Source organism: Microcaecilia unicolor, chromosome 13 (assembly GCF_901765095.1).
Source record: "Microcaecilia unicolor chromosome 13, aMicUni1.1, whole genome shotgun sequence".
Taxonomy (NCBI): domain Eukaryota; kingdom Metazoa; phylum Chordata; class Amphibia; order Gymnophiona; family Siphonopidae; genus Microcaecilia; species Microcaecilia unicolor.
In genome coordinates this window covers 49,114,163-49,129,252 of record NC_044043.1, presented here as the reverse complement: position 1 = coordinate 49,129,252, position 15,090 = coordinate 49,114,163, and the positions used below count along the sequence as shown (strand labels likewise).

The following is a 15,090-nucleotide window of genomic DNA, read 5'->3' as shown; positions in this document are numbered from 1 at the left end:
CTGCAATATTAAATTTAAATCTCATTATGGTTTATATTTATATTTTTTATTTTTATTATTTATTTTTGTTTTTTCCATCAGACTTAAAATTTGTGTTGCACTCATGTAATTTATTAAAAAATATATAGATGTTTCAAAAAACATATATTTAAAAAATTTCAGATATTTTTTATTTATATCCTTTTACATGATTGTTATTGTTATTGTAACTTTGTGTTTTGCATTTTATCACTACACAAATTTTCTGTTTGTTTGAATTTTGTTTTCTTATATATTGTTTTAATTCATAGAATCCTAATGTAGGCCATCTGGCCGAAACACAACGTTGTTTCGAGTCAGTTTGTTTTTCAAATAAACTTTGCTTCAATTCACCACTTCAGTGGTCCTGTCTTTGGATGACCTGGTTTTCACTCCCACTTCCGTTTCTGTTTGAGTTTCTCCGTGGGACCTTTTGAGTTCTCCATGTACTGGATTCTCTTTGGCTTTCTTTTTTCACCTTATCTTACCAACCTTGATGTGACTTTATTTGGTTGCCCATTGACTATCTTATATAAGATTTTATTGTTGGCTTTAAGTTTTGACCATGTATTTGCTTTGCATTTACATCAGTCTGAGATATTTACATTCCAGCTCTAGGAATTTACTTGATGATCCGTTTTTCTGGTTGGTTTTATTTTTATTTATTTTTTGAGGACTATAAATTTTTAATATTTTATACAGCAGGATCTTAGTTATGCAACTCTTTACCTCCCAATGTTGGATTATTGAGAGATGTAGGAGAGTTTAAAAAGCCTTAAAACCTTTCCTATTTCAGTATGTTTTTCTGAATATTGAGATGATTTAAGGGCTTCAGTTATGTTTATGCTGACTGTTTGAAGGCAGAAATTGGTAATGTAATACTGATTGATGAATAGGGATGCAAATTTGTGATTGTTGTATGCTTGTTTTTGTTATATATAATTTCTTTTATGCACAATTTATTGTGACTTGCCAAGAATGATAGATTGCATGGAAATATAAATATTTGAATAAAATAAATGATGCTTTTGGTTCACAAATGTGCTCACAGCTCCCATGGCACACTGAGTGGTGACTGCCTTGCTCATGCTACCCTAAAGCTGACCTGTGTACATACACATGCTCTCGATATGGGTAGGGATGTACAGTTTATTAAATTTTGATATACCACCTGGCCTTCGTGGATCAAGACAGTTCCTGATACTTTGTTTTTATTATAAAAATGCCATAAATCTTTAAAGACCTAACTCATTTAAGAAGGAAAAAAAAAAGGTTGTATATATATATATATATATATATATATATATATATATAATTTTTTTTTTTTTTTTTACTACTGCATTGCATCTGCCATGTGCATCAATAAATCTTCCACTCTGAACATAAAATGCCAGTAAGGCCAGTTTGGCACAAATTGTTTTCAGACATTTATTCCAAAGTGATGGAGCAAGCCATGCAAAGGCACTTGAGCATATAAATGCCCATTATGTGCTAGAGAAATTTGGCAGGACCATTCTATAGTCCTGCAAAGATCTGAGAACCCTAGGGTGTAGGGAAGAGCAAGATTATTCAAGTACAGAGGCATCCTCTCATAATATGCTCTGAGCAATTTTGAGAATTTTGAAATTAATTTGATATTGGACCAGTAACCAATGATACTTATTTAAATAGATGGGTGATGTGATCATACTTGAGTATTCCCCAACACACTCAGGAGTTACTGCTATTAGGCTGTTTTCTGTGCTAAACATTTAAGCTGCATGCACAAAAACTTTTGTTCTGATAGCCTGCAGCCAGTCTAGTGTACAGTTACTATATAATACCTATCTACTAATAAAAAGTAGCGGTGTGTAGTAGCAGCATCTGCCATCAGTTTTCTCTTAGAGCTCAGTCAGAGTTCATGAAATCTTTTATATTGAAAGGCACTGTAGAAAATTGAGGTGAAGACGTTTCTGGTTTTTGTGCTAGTGCTCCTACACAAAGAATTCTTTCTATTTGTTCCTTATGTTTAAATAGACTATATAGTAACTTTTCCTTCTGTCTCACATGACAGAGGAGGAAGATGGAATGTGGGAAAATGGACTTTCCTATGAATGTCGTACCCTGCTTTTCAAAGCAGTTCACAATCTACTGGAGAGATGTTTAATGAACCGCAACTTTGTGCGTATCGGCAAATGGTTTGTGAAACCCTATGAAAAAGATGAGAAACCCATTAATAAAAGGTAAGGTTTCAGAATGGATATCTTTTTGTTTGTTTATGCCATGAATTTAATAAAAAAAAAAATAGAATTATGGAAATGCAGAATATTAAATGAATAAAAATAAAATGCATTCTTACTGTTGGTCATGCTTTTCATTTTCTTTATTTTAGACATCCTCTCTTCTAAATAAATGTTTCATTTTTTCATTCTGCTAGACCAGTCCAGACTGATGGCTTGTGCCACTCTACCAGCAGCTGGAGGAAGAGCTTTCCAGTGGCATCACCAACATAAGGAGTGCCACAGCCTAGAACATGCCAGTATTTCTCTGCCTCCAGCAGATGGTGTAGCTTAGAACATGCAACCAAACCACAGGAGTGAAAAGAACAATGTCCCATGTAAAGTCAAAGCAGCAGGAGGGGCGTGGGAACAGAATCAGGCTCTTCAAGGAACAGACCAGACCTTTTATGTAGAAATGAAGTTTATTAAAAGAATTCTCTACAAGGTACCATCAGGAGTCTCTGTAAACATATATAGAAAGTCCTAGTGGACAAAGGCTTCAGAAGTAAATATTTTAAACCAAACGTTGTGGTTTGCAAACCAGCAGCGCCTAGAAGCCACACTTTATACCATACCTTACAAAGGTCTTTTTAAAGACCACAGCGTTTCCACAACGTTTGGTTTAAAGATTTACTTCCTTTGTCCACTAGGACTTACTGTATATGTTTACCAAGGCTCCTGAAGAAGGCACTTCCAGTGCCGAAACATGGTACCTTGTAGAGTCTTCTGTTAATAAACTTCATTTTTACGTAAAAGGACATCCTTGGTCTGTTCCTTGAAGAGCCTGATTCTGTTCCCACTCCCCTCCTGCTGCAGCTTAGAACATGCCAGTATTTCTGTGCCTCCTGCTGATGGTGCAGCTTGGATTGGTGCAGTAAAATTAAGTTGGAGGCCTGATTCCCTGGAGAGCAGTCTGAGGTCTGTGCTTCATGGTAGAGTCCTTGTGGACTTCTTGGGGTCCTCAGAGTAGTTTAATAGCGGTATGCCCTGGAGCTAAATGAAGTCAGTTTATGAGGCCTGTATTATGTTGCCTAAAGGCTGTCGGCAAAACACTTCAGCATCTCCTCCAGTTAGGAACCATAAAACTGGTTCCCTTAGAGTTGTGCTTTTCAACCTAGATTACTCCTGGGAGAATTCTGCATAACATTTTTGGGAATTCTGTACTATTAATTTGAAGTTTTTTTTTTTTAACAGAATTGCTCCATCCTAAGGCTTGAAATTTCTCAAGCTCCAGTCACCCCCCACCCACACCAGGGGCACACTCAGCTTTGCTCTACTTCCCCCAATGGCACATTTCACTCTTCTCTGTCCCCTCCCCCTTTCATTGTACTTCTGCTCTCCCCCAGAGATCACGCTGCAGGAGAGGAAGAGGAAATGAAATGCTGCACATCAAGTCACTTCCTCTTCCTCTGCTGGCTTTGGTTCAACTGCAGGACTCGCAGTTCACTTAGTCTGGTCTAAGCCAGCAGAGGCATAAGTGAGCCGATGTGCAGTGGTTCACTACCTCCGATACTGGCACGGTGCAGACATCTGCACAATAATTGCAGAGTCCTGCAGGGCAGAGAGAATTCTGTACAAATTCTGCACTGTGCAGTTGTGCAGAATTCCCCCAGGATTACCAGTTTATTGAATATAATATTCCATAGCATCCTATAGACCAATCCAGAGACAGATGGGTTATGTCCCTCCTCTAGCAGGTTAGATAGAGAGCAAGCTTTCAGCTCCCTATATATGGTCACCAGCAGTCACATGATCCTCAGTATTCTCTCTATCTAGCAGGTGAGTGGTCACAGCTCAGCAGCTCTGCTTCGCTCCTATCCTATTTTTAGAAGTAGTTGAGCTTGTTTGAATCTCCTCTCCTACTTTGTAGGTGCAGTTGAGTGTTTGGGTCTCCTCTCCTACTTCGGTGGGTGTAGTTGAGTTAACCCCGGGGTTGAGGACTCTCCCAGGCTTGGGATCGAGTGGTGACACCTGGTGGTGCCAGGTCCCTCCCTTTCTCCCCCCTCCCGCTGGAGCCTGTGCAACTTGAAGTCTATTTCTCCTCCTGAGGCATAAAAAAAAAAAAAAAAAAAAAAGTTAGAAGAACGCTTTTCAATCAGGATTAAGGAATAACGACTAGAAAAGCTCACTCAGGGCAGATTCGTTGCAGCTCCGGATTTTTTCAGGTAATGAATATTATTTAGTGGGAGGGGGTTGTTCCCGGTATGAGTAGTGCAGCGCCTGGCTCACCAGGCCGCGTTTGCGCGGCGATGGCAGTTGCACAACCTTCCACGGAGTTGGCCACCCTTTCTCGCCCTTTGGCCACCGTTTTCGCCGCGACGGCCACCCAACCGTTGTTGCCCGCCCAGGAAGCGATGGCGGCTCGGGCCGCGTTAACTACTACTGCTTAACATTTCTAAAGCGCTACTAGGGTTACGCAGCGCTGTACAATTTAACATGGAAGGACAGTCCCTGCTCGAAGAGCTTACAATCTAAAAAGACAAATGTACAGTTAATCCAGATAGGTCAGACAGATTGGGGCAACCTATATGTTTGAAAGGTTAGGTTCCGAATGCAGCATTGAAGAGGTGAGCTTTAAGCAAGGATTTGAAGATGGATAGGGAGGGGGCTTGGCGTAGGGATTCAGGAAGACTGTTCCAGGCATAGGGTGAGGCAAGGCAAAATGAGCGGAGCCTGGAGTTGGCAGTGGTGGAGAAGGGTACTGAGAGGAGGGATTTGTCATGTGAGCGGAGGTTACGGGCAGGAACATAGGGGGAGATGAGGGTAGAGAGGTAGGGTGGGGCAGCAGAGTGAGTGCATTTGTAAGTAAGGAGGAGAAGCTTGAATTGGATGCGGTATCTGATCGGAAGCCAGTGAAGCGACTTGAGGAGAGGGGTGATATGAGTATATCGGTTCTGGCGGAATATGAGACGTGCGGCAGAGTTCTGAATGGATTGAAGGGGGGATAGATGGCTGAGTGGGAGGCCAGTGAGGAGCAAGTTGCAGTAGTCGAGATGAGAGGTGATGAGAGCGTGGACGAGAGTACGGGTGGTGTGCTCAGAGAGGAAAGGGCGAATTTTGTTGATGTTGAAAAGGAAGAAGCGACAGGTTTTGGCAGTCTGCTGGATATGCGCAGAGAAGGAGAGGGAGGAGTCGAAGATGACCCCGAGGTTGCGGGCAGATGAGACGGGGAGGATGAGGGTGCCATCAACTGAGATAGAGAGTGGGGGAAGAGGAGAAGTGGGCTTAGGTGGAAAGACGAGGAGCTCGGTCTTGGACATGTTCAGCTTCAGGTGGCGGTTGGACATCCAGGCAGCAATGTCGGATAGGCAGGCCGATACCTTGGCCTGGGTCTCTGCGGTGATGTCTGGTATGGAGAGATACAGCTGAGTGTCATCAGCATAAAGATGATACTGGAAGCCATGAGATGAGATCAGTGAGCCTAGGGAAGAGGTGTAGATAGAGAAGAGAAGGAGTCCAAGAACAGATCCCTGGGGAACTCCAACAGATAGCGGGATGGGAGTGGAGGAAGATCCATGAGAGTGCACCCTGAATGTGCGGTGGGAGAGATAGGAGGAGAACCAGGAGAGGACAGAGCCCTGGAACCCAATTGAGGCCAGTGTGGCGAGAAGTAAATCGTGATTGACAGTGTCAAAAGCGGCAGAAAGATCGAGGAGGATGAGGATGGAGTAGTGGCCTCTGGATTTGGCCAGGAGCAGGTCATTGCAGACTTTAGAGAGTGCTGTTTCTGTCGAGTGGAGAGGGCGGAAACCGGACTGGAGTGGGTCGAGGATGGCATGAGAGGAGAGAAAATCAAGACAGCGGCTGTGAACGGCACGCTCAAGTATTTTGGAAAGGAAGGGTAGGAGAGATGGGCGATAGTTGGAGGGGCAGGTAGGGTCGAGTGGTGGTTTTTTGAGGAGTGGTGTGACTACGGCGTGCTTGTAGGTGTCAGGGACAGTTGCAGTGGAGAGAGAGAGGTTAAGGATGCGACAGATGGAGGGGTTGACAGTATGGGCGATGGTGTTAAGTAGGTTGGTGGGGATGGGATCAGAGGAACAGGTGGTGCATTTCGAGGAGGAAAGAAGCGTTAACCACACTTCTCCCGAGGCCGGCCTATGACACGCGTTCTTTCCTGGCCACAGTACCTGCCCATCCCGCGTTTACCGCCCATTCTTCGTTGGCGCTCATGGAACGCAGGCCGCCCTAAACAAGAGAGGCTCAGGAAAGGAGCCCGTCCACAAGTAGCGCCTTCCTTCCCGCGCTGTTCTCGGGGTGAGGCAACGGGCGCCATCTTGGATTTGCGCTGTGACGTCTCCCCGCTGCATTCTGCGGTGTCAGAGAGCCCTTTTCCTCCTGAGCCCTATTTTGATGTGGAATCGGAGCAGGGAGCTCTTTTTTTTCTCCTAATTTGGTGCTTTTAATGCACCAGGCTTTTTAGTTTAAAAGGGCTGGGACTGAACCGGCAGATAAGAGCGCTGAGGCTGTTCAGAATCGCCTTAGGGCGGCTCCCCTACCTCTAGACCTTGTGTCTAGTTTTTCTGAGGTAGATGACGACAGCTTGTCTGATTTATTCCAGCATTCTGGTATGGAAAAGCTGGAGGGAGGTCGGATCTTCTATGGAGCGGATGAGACTTCTGCTGCCCGGCTGTTTCGGCAGGAGGAATTGTCTATTCTGTTTGTCAGGTAAGGAGATTCTAAACATTGCAGCTCCTGAGGGTGAGTCTCCTCCTAGGTGACTCCTTCTATTATAACAGCCACTAGGCAGCCGCCTAGGGGTTTTCACCTCCATGAGGCTATGTAAGGTCTGATTGCGGAGCAATGGGACTCTCCAGAGACCGGCCGTTGGGCCACTAAGGTCATGAAGCGCCTTTTTTCCCCTGTCTGAGGGAGAGCGTGGGGCCTTCCGCCTACCTTCTGTGATTTGTCTATTCACAGCAGTGACCAGTTGTGCCTGTGGAAGGTGGCACCGCCCTGAAGGATCCGCAGGACTGGCGTTAAAATTAACGTTGGACTCAGCCTCCTTGGGTATGCAGGCTGCAGTGTGCGGTTTCTTGTGGCCAGGGCGTGTCTTACTGCTTTGCAAGCGGCTTCCTTTGCGGAGGATTTGATGCGGTGGAACAGACTCTCCAGTCAGGCATGGCCTATTTGACTGATTTATGTTCTCCGGTCTACTGCTAAGGAAGAGTCCTTAGTCATGTCTACCCAGAGATGGCTATGGCTTCGCCTTTGGGCAGCCGACCTGGCCTCAAGGCCCATTTGGCAAGTTCCCTTTTAAGAGCAAGCTCCTATTTGGAACTGAGCTGGATGCAACTGTGACGGAGCTGGGTGATGCCATGGGCAAGAGACTCCCAGAGCTCAGAACCAGTGTGAATTCTCGTCCGCACTCAGAGCCGTTTTTGAGCTCCTAGCCGGTATCGCCTAGGAAAGTCTGGGTTCTATTCCAGACAGCGTTTTCCTCAGGGGCAGCAGTCCTTTTGAGGAGACCGTCGCTCCGGTGGAAATTGCTCCCCCAGGACATCGTGCCCAATGGTGGGGACCTGGCCCATGGTCTAGACTTTATGGGAGGGCAGCGGTCCTTGTTTCTGGGCGAATGGGTCAGGGTAACAACGGACGGCTGGGTTCTCGGGTTTATTCTAGACGGCTACAAGCTGGAGCTTGTCGTTCTCTGAAGGACCTTTGCGTGGTTAGTCCCTGCGAAAATTCGCGGCGGTCAAACTGGCTCTGGGCAATTTGATACAAAATTGACGCTGTCGTTCCAGTGGAACAACGTGACTCAGAACACTATTCCATCTACTTTGTGGGGCCAAGAAAGGAGGCTCTTCTTGATCTCTAAGGAATCAGCAGGGCCTTCAGAGTGCGCAGCTTCAGGATGGAGGCCCTCCGGTCGGTTATTGCTGCCGCGTAAAACGGAAAATTTCTATCCACTCTAGTCATTTAAGAGGCCTATTTGCACATTCCAATTTGGCCTCCTCATCAGCAGTCTCTCCGCTTTGAGGTCCTGATTCGACTATTCCAGTTTCAGGCCCTTCACTAAAGCCACTATTGCCCGCTGGCTCAAAAAAACTATCTTTTCAGCTTATCTGCTTGCCGGCCGGTCTCCGCCTGTAGCCTTTAAGGCGCATTCTACCAGAGCGATTTCTTCCTCTTGGGCTGAAACTGGAGCACTCTCTCGTCAAGAGATATGCAGTGCAGCAACATGGGCTTCTAAGCTCTCTTTTGCCCTACATTACAGGCTGGATGTGGCTGCTAGGAGGGATGTGCGTTTTGGAGCATAAGTGCTTGCGCGTGGTGTGACCTGTTCCCACCTTATATAGGGATTGCTTTGTTACATCCCATACGTAATGGCTTCATCTGCTTGATGACAAGGAAGGGAAAATTAGGTTCTTACCTTGGTAATTTTCTTTCCTTTAGTCATAGCAGATGAAGCCATGAGCCCTCCCTGTATGATTGTCTGTATGCTGTGAATCTGTTCTTGTTTCCTGAAGTTCCTTCCTTGGGAGAAAGTTGGAAAACAGTCTTCAGGATTCATGTTCACTTATAGGAGGATGAGTCTATTCCCTCCAGTTTGTTTTGGAGGATGAGTTTATTCTCTCCAGGAGGTTGCGTGTATCCCCTCCAGTTATACAATAAGGAGGACGAGTTTATTCCCTCCAGGAGGATGAGTTCATTCCCTCCTTTTTTGAGTTTATGCCCTTGTTAAGGGGCCATCGTTCGCTGTGAGGAAAGTTCATGTTGTTCCCATTGCGGTTTGCCATACTGCTTTGGAAGCTTCAAATACGGAAGAGGCAGTGGAGCTGGCTGGCCATGAGGCACTGTGAAAAGTTGAGTGCTCTCTATCTCCCCCTGCTGGTTGATGGACACAACCCATACGTAATGGCTTCATCTGCTATGACTAAAGGAAAGAAAATTACCAAGGTAAGAACCTAATTTTCCCTTTTTAAAGAACAAAAAGTAGAAAAATTATATTTAAAGTATAATTTCAGAAGCCAGTCTCTGTCATAATCAAAGTCAGTATTTTGCAGTGGTCCACTATTGTTTCCGTTGGACTATTTGATAGTGCTGAGAGGACTCCGGGGGGGGGGGGGGGGATTTCCTGTGCATTTTGCGCTACTGATATGGACTCCCCCCCCCCCCCCCCCCCGCCCTGATCAGAGAGTGGATCCAGGGCCTTCTGGGGGGGGGGGGGCTTCCTTGTGCGCCTCTCTCTTGGACAGTGTATGAGACAGTCCAGGGGGTCCCTTTTTGGAGGGAACAGCCCTTGGAGGACGAGGGCTTTGTGCTGGGGTAGATTTTTTTTTGTTTTCTGTCTCTGCTGCCTTGTCTCTGGGTGCGGAACCCTCGGTGGTGGGGGTTTTGCCTGGCAGAAGGTTCCACATTCTTTATTTGGGGTAGGAGTGGGAAGCTTCTGTGCTATGGTTCCTTGTATGAGGGGAATTTGCAAGCTGGCAGGTCTTTTCCTCGGGCCATCTAGATTCATGTGCAAGTCCAGGAGGACACTACAGTTCTCCAGCTCCAGCATTAGTCTTCCCTTGGTGCAGCTCAGAATCTGAAGGTCATCAAGCCCTTGGTGGGGTTGCTGGGATTGGGCTGTTTCAGTCCTTTTATGCAAAAAAAAAAAAAAAATTCTGTCAATGATTACTTCATCCCTTTGTCTCTTAGGAATGCCAGAATCAGAACTTTTGTGATTGAGATGCTTGTCCACCCTTAGAGACGTAAAACACTTTGTGTAGTCTCGTTTGGGTGAGTTTATACTCTGAGATCTCTCCTTACATCTAATTATATATAGCACCTGCCGAGTTGGTATACTTCTGGGTCAATTCTTTCACTGACATTGTTTCTATTATATCATACCCCGGTCCTTAGCGTATGCAGCAGATGAATCCAAGAGCTGGTAGGTTGTGTCCATCTACCAGCAGGTGGAGATAGAGAATACAAAGCGGAAGGCAGTGATACCAGATGGCCAGCTCCTCCTTCACCTCAGTACATCTGTATCTCCAGCAGGTGGTGGACGGCGCTTCAGCAGCTCCTGGATTTGTCTGTTGGGGATGGTCCTGTAGGCCAGTTGAGTTTAGGGGTGTCTGCTGGTGGTGCCGACTTTGGAGGCATACTCAGTCTTCTGGGTCCATGCTTCACCCTTCCCCCACTTGCCTTCCAGTCTTTAGAGCTCTGGCCTTCCTCACCAGTTAAAAAAAATAAAATAAAAATCAAAGAAGAAACCAAGAGAGCTCCTGTGCCTTCATTCGGTGTTTAAAAAAAAAAACAAAAAAAAAAACTAGAAGAAACAGAAGATTTCTGACAGGACCGGGTAGTATAGGGTTTCCCTGTCTTAGTGCTGTGCTTTCAGTCTGTGTGACAGGCAACAGACTTGCTGTGTCTGGTACTCTGCTTCTCCTCCGGAGACACCTGCTGTTCAGTGAGTCCCTGCCTTTCTCTTTTAGGCATGGAGGTACCGTGCTTTAATGTTGGCAACGCGGGCATTTGAAAGCTGTTCCCGCTGCTGTAGCAGATGCTCCGCAGTGGGACTCTGTGTGGTGGCGTGTTTGAATGCTGGGGAGGGAAGTGCTGAAGTTCCCCTTCCCCGAGCAGCCATTTCCCACGCTAAAATGGCGGGAACACGCGCCTTTTTGCTGGCATGGCCCTCTCTTTTCTCCTGATATCAGCTCTGATCCTTTCCTGCCCTGCGGCCTTGATGTGGGCAGGGGGGAGGGGCGGCTTCTCCTAAAGGACCTTGTGTTCCATTAGAGACTGCTGGTCCAGGGGATTCCCCTTTATTTTCTCCAGCCTTTGGTTTCCTTTACCAAAATCACTGTTGAGTCAGAAACTGTTTGCATGTAGCTGGGGCAGTGGCACAAATTCTTCTCAAACTGCCCCCACTATGCAAGGGAATTCAAGGAAAGAACAGAATTACTTTAAGCTGTTTCTATATCTTCTGAGCAGGATCTCCTCTGGGACCCTTAATTTGAACCTTTCTTCTTAAGAGAGCTTGGCCTCAGTAGCCCTTTTTGTGATTGGGGGAGTTTTTATGCCCATCTCAGGCAGATGGGTTCTAGAGGGCTAAGTTTTCCAGAAGGAATGTGATGGTCTTGCGATGTGCCTTGTTATTTTTGGGATGCATGTCAGCCACTGGAGGCTTCTTTGAGGCAGAGGATTTCTTCCCCCTCCCCCCCCCCCCCCCCCCCCCCCCCCCCCCCCCCCCCCCCCCCCCGAGTTCATTCTGCTGCTCTGTATGCCTATATGTTGCAGAAGTCTGGTAGGGGAGCTAACTTCCTTTTTAGTTCAGCCTTTGGAGTTTTGTGGCTTGTTCCCTGTCTCAGTTTCTTCTGATGGACCCTGCCCCGAAGAGGGGATGTTTTCTCTCCAGCTCAGCAGTAAGGTCCTTTTCTCCCCCGTCTTCCTCTATTTGGAGGCAGAGGGAGTCTTCAGGGCAGTCCCTTTCTGCACAAAGGCAGCAAGAATCACCTGAGCTGGAAAGCCATGTTTGCCTAAGTGGGTATATTGATAGCAATAGGCCTCACTGTCTGTGGAGAGTTTAGATTTTCTTAAGAGTTCCTGGTGTGAGAAACAGTAAACAACATCGGAGCAGGGCTCCTTGTATGTTGGGCCACTGAAAGGGCCTATTTAGTGTTTTTATTTACAGGCTTTTCTGTCCCCTCTGTTTTTGTGAGGGCAGTTGCTTGAACAGCTTGAAAGTTTCCCTCCTTCCTTTGTGAAACTCTTTTTATACTGGCAGTACAGGCTTTGTCTATGAGCACATCACCCTGAGTGTGCCTCATGTCAGATCTTGGAAGCTCAGCAGGGTTGGGCCTGGCTGGTTTCTACTTGGATGGGAGACTGCCTAGGAATACCAGGTGCAGTAGGTTTTCTTTTTTTTTTTGTTTTCTGCACCTTTTTGCTCCTTTACAAGTGGGAGTTTCTAAGCTTAGTGCCTTTTCTGGATTAAGTTGCAGTTATTTCGAAGTTCTTATTTGGTTCTCTGTTTTTCATAGTGAGGATTTGTTCTGGTTATTGGTTTTATATTTTTGGCCTTGGCAACTGCTTACGAATTACATACTAACTGAGGAAGGAGCTGGCTATCTGGCATCACTGCCTTTAGTTTGTTTATCTCTATCTCCACCTGCTGGTAGGCGGACAACTCACTAGTTCCTGGATTCATCTGCTGTGTTAAAGGAAAGATAATTATCAGGTAAGACATAGTTTTACCATTTAACTCCATACAGGCTTTCGATGGCGGCTAATGATGGGAGCGCAAAAGAGGCATAACATGATTATAACTCTTTTGTCTAAAGATTAACCTAGCTGCTGAGTTTTGTAGTAGTTGGATCCTTTTAATTAAAGTAGCAGAAACACCAGCGTAACAAACATTGCAATAATCCAACTGAGATAAGATTAGAGCTTGCACCACTAGAGCAATTTTCAAAAAAGTATGATTGAATAACTTTTTTTTTTTTTTAAATTTTGAAGAAACATCTTTTATATATGAGAGTTATGTCAGAGAGTCAAGTCCACTATCAAGCTCATTTTCAAAGCACTTAGCCTCCCAAAGTTCCATAGAAACCTATGGAACTTAGCCTCCCAAAGTGCTTTGAAAATATGCCTCTATGACTCCTAGCACTTTTGGTTGAATGTCAATTTTAATCACACTGCTAATTTTCAGTGGCAAAGTATCAGGAATTAGCCTGGGGTTGTTACGCAGCCATATTAAATAAATTTTTAAAGCTGCACTGTCACTGGTTAATAGGCATAACCATATGTCAATTTGAGCCACAAAGAAAAAAAAGTAAGCATCAATAAATTTTCATGTTATCTCCTTGTTAAAAAAACAAAAAGCAAAGAATACACGAGCTGCATCTGCACAGTACAGAAGTCCATGTACCCCAATTAAAAAAAGAAATTTTGGAAATAAATGAATCAGTTTAGAAAAGCGTTTTTTAAACATAACAAGTACCTCAAAAGGACATCATTACAATTAGTACTTGTGATTTCTACCTCAAATTATTTTCAATTATAGAGGAATGTTACCATGTTACTTGAAAGCAAAGCACAATACAGACAACACGTCATTATACAGTAGTGCTTGTTACCATGATACCAGGTTGAATTTCCAACCATCATTTCACTATCATGTTCATTCTTGCATTGGCTTGTAATTTGCCCATTATATCGGCATGAACCAGACATTATTTTTGTCACCAAGCTTATACTCCTCTGGGGTAAAATTACCATTAATAACCATTTAGCTTCTAAAATCATTAATAAAAGCTCTAAAAATGCACTCAGTCTCAGTGACTTCCAAGAATAATTATGTTCATTTTTATTTTAACATTCCATCCAACTACCAGCAAAACAAAACAAAAACATAAAAAAGCCCTCTACTAAACAGACGTACACTTTCTCCTTCATTTAGTCTAGTCTATTGAGAGTAAACTAGAGAAGATATTCTGCTAAATGGTTCTATTTTTCCTGTGCAGCTGCTTCTGTTTCTTATAAAAAGAAAAGCTGAGAGAATGGGGTATTAACCCTAGTAAAACTAAAGGACCAAAGATATGGCTCCAGTCTACTCCTGGGGAAATTCTGGATACTACCAAAGCTGTCTCCCAGCATGGCATAGTCTAGTAGTTAGTGCAGCGGACTTTGATCCTAGAGAATTGGGTTCAATTCCCACTGCAGCTCCTTGTGACCCTATAACCTTCCATTTCCCTGTATATACTACGTAAACCGCATTGAATGTAGTTGCAAAAACCACAGAAAGGCGATATATCAAGTCCCATTCCTTTTCCTCATGCTCAACTCCTCAGCTCTCCCAGCAATCTCACTACCTAATTAGCTCAAGCCCCTTCCTATACTTGATGCCCCTCTCTCCCTTTGCCCACTGGCAGGTTCAATACCTTGTTTTCTCTGCACCCCAAATCCATCCCCAGCAAGGCCTGCCCCTGGGCGCACACACATTCCATACCTCCCCCCAGTAACACACAGAGCTGTCATATAACTTCTCCCTCCCATCAAACACACTCCCATAGCTCTCTCAGAATTTAACCACCTCACCCCCCCCCCCCACTCACACACACAGATCTCATAACCCTCCGCCCCCCCCCCCCCAAGACCACGGGTCTGTTAATTTTTGCCACCTCAGGCATACATTCCACCACATTTCAATCCCTGCACTCGTAGCATCATTTTCTCACAAACTCACCCCCACAGCTCTCCCTTGAGGATACCACTTATCACCTACACTGTTTTAACATGTTCATGGTTGTCAGTAGCTGGTAGTGTGGCAGGAGGTGGTAATCTGATTCTTCCTTAGCGTCCCTCCGGACCAGACCAGGATTGGACTGATGGGTTGTGCTCGCCTACCAGCAGGTGGAGACTGAGAAAAAACTCTGACTCTAGAGAGCCAATAGGAGCCCTGGCCATGTGACCTTAGCCTCAGTATTTTCTCAGTCTCCCAGCAGGTAGGAAGTGAGCCCATTAGTCTCTCTCCTTTTCTCTTTAGATATTACAGATATTTGTGATAATTCTTCTGTGCCTGGAATCTTATTTAGAGGCTTGACAGGGTTTCCTTTCTCTTCTTTCTTTGACAGCCTCGGGGGTGTTAAACTCGGGTGACTCGAGTCCACCCCCCTTCCTCCCCATCTCCCTGGCTTAGCAGGGAAGGGCCGTCCCTTTCTCTGGAAAGGTGTACCGTCTTTGGGAGAGGCAGCCACTTTTAACAGGTAGCTGCTTTAAAAGAATTAAATCAAATAAAAGTAAATTCAAAGAAGCAGCCTTTCTTTCCCCAGACTTCTAACGAGCAGGCAGCTCCAGTGTTTTATTATGATTGAGGGGTTATAAAAAA

The 15,090-nt window shown here is 45.2% G+C and overlaps 1 protein-coding gene across 2 annotated transcripts in view; it reads left to right on the top strand.

Moving 5' to 3' along the window:
- MED13 (mediator complex subunit 13) overlaps positions 1-15,090 on the top strand; it is a 339,306-nt gene that overhangs the window by 35,333 nt on the left and 288,883 nt on the right. For both annotated transcript variants that reach the window (XR_003939897.1, XM_030185828.1), the window contains exon 3: positions 2,072-2,240. Coding sequence is in view for 1 of the 2 variants with exons in the window: in XM_030185828.1 (XP_030041688.1) it covers positions 2,072-2,240 (169 nt within the window). In the remaining variant the exon portion in view is untranslated. The remainder of the gene's footprint in view (positions 1-2,071; positions 2,241-15,090) is intronic.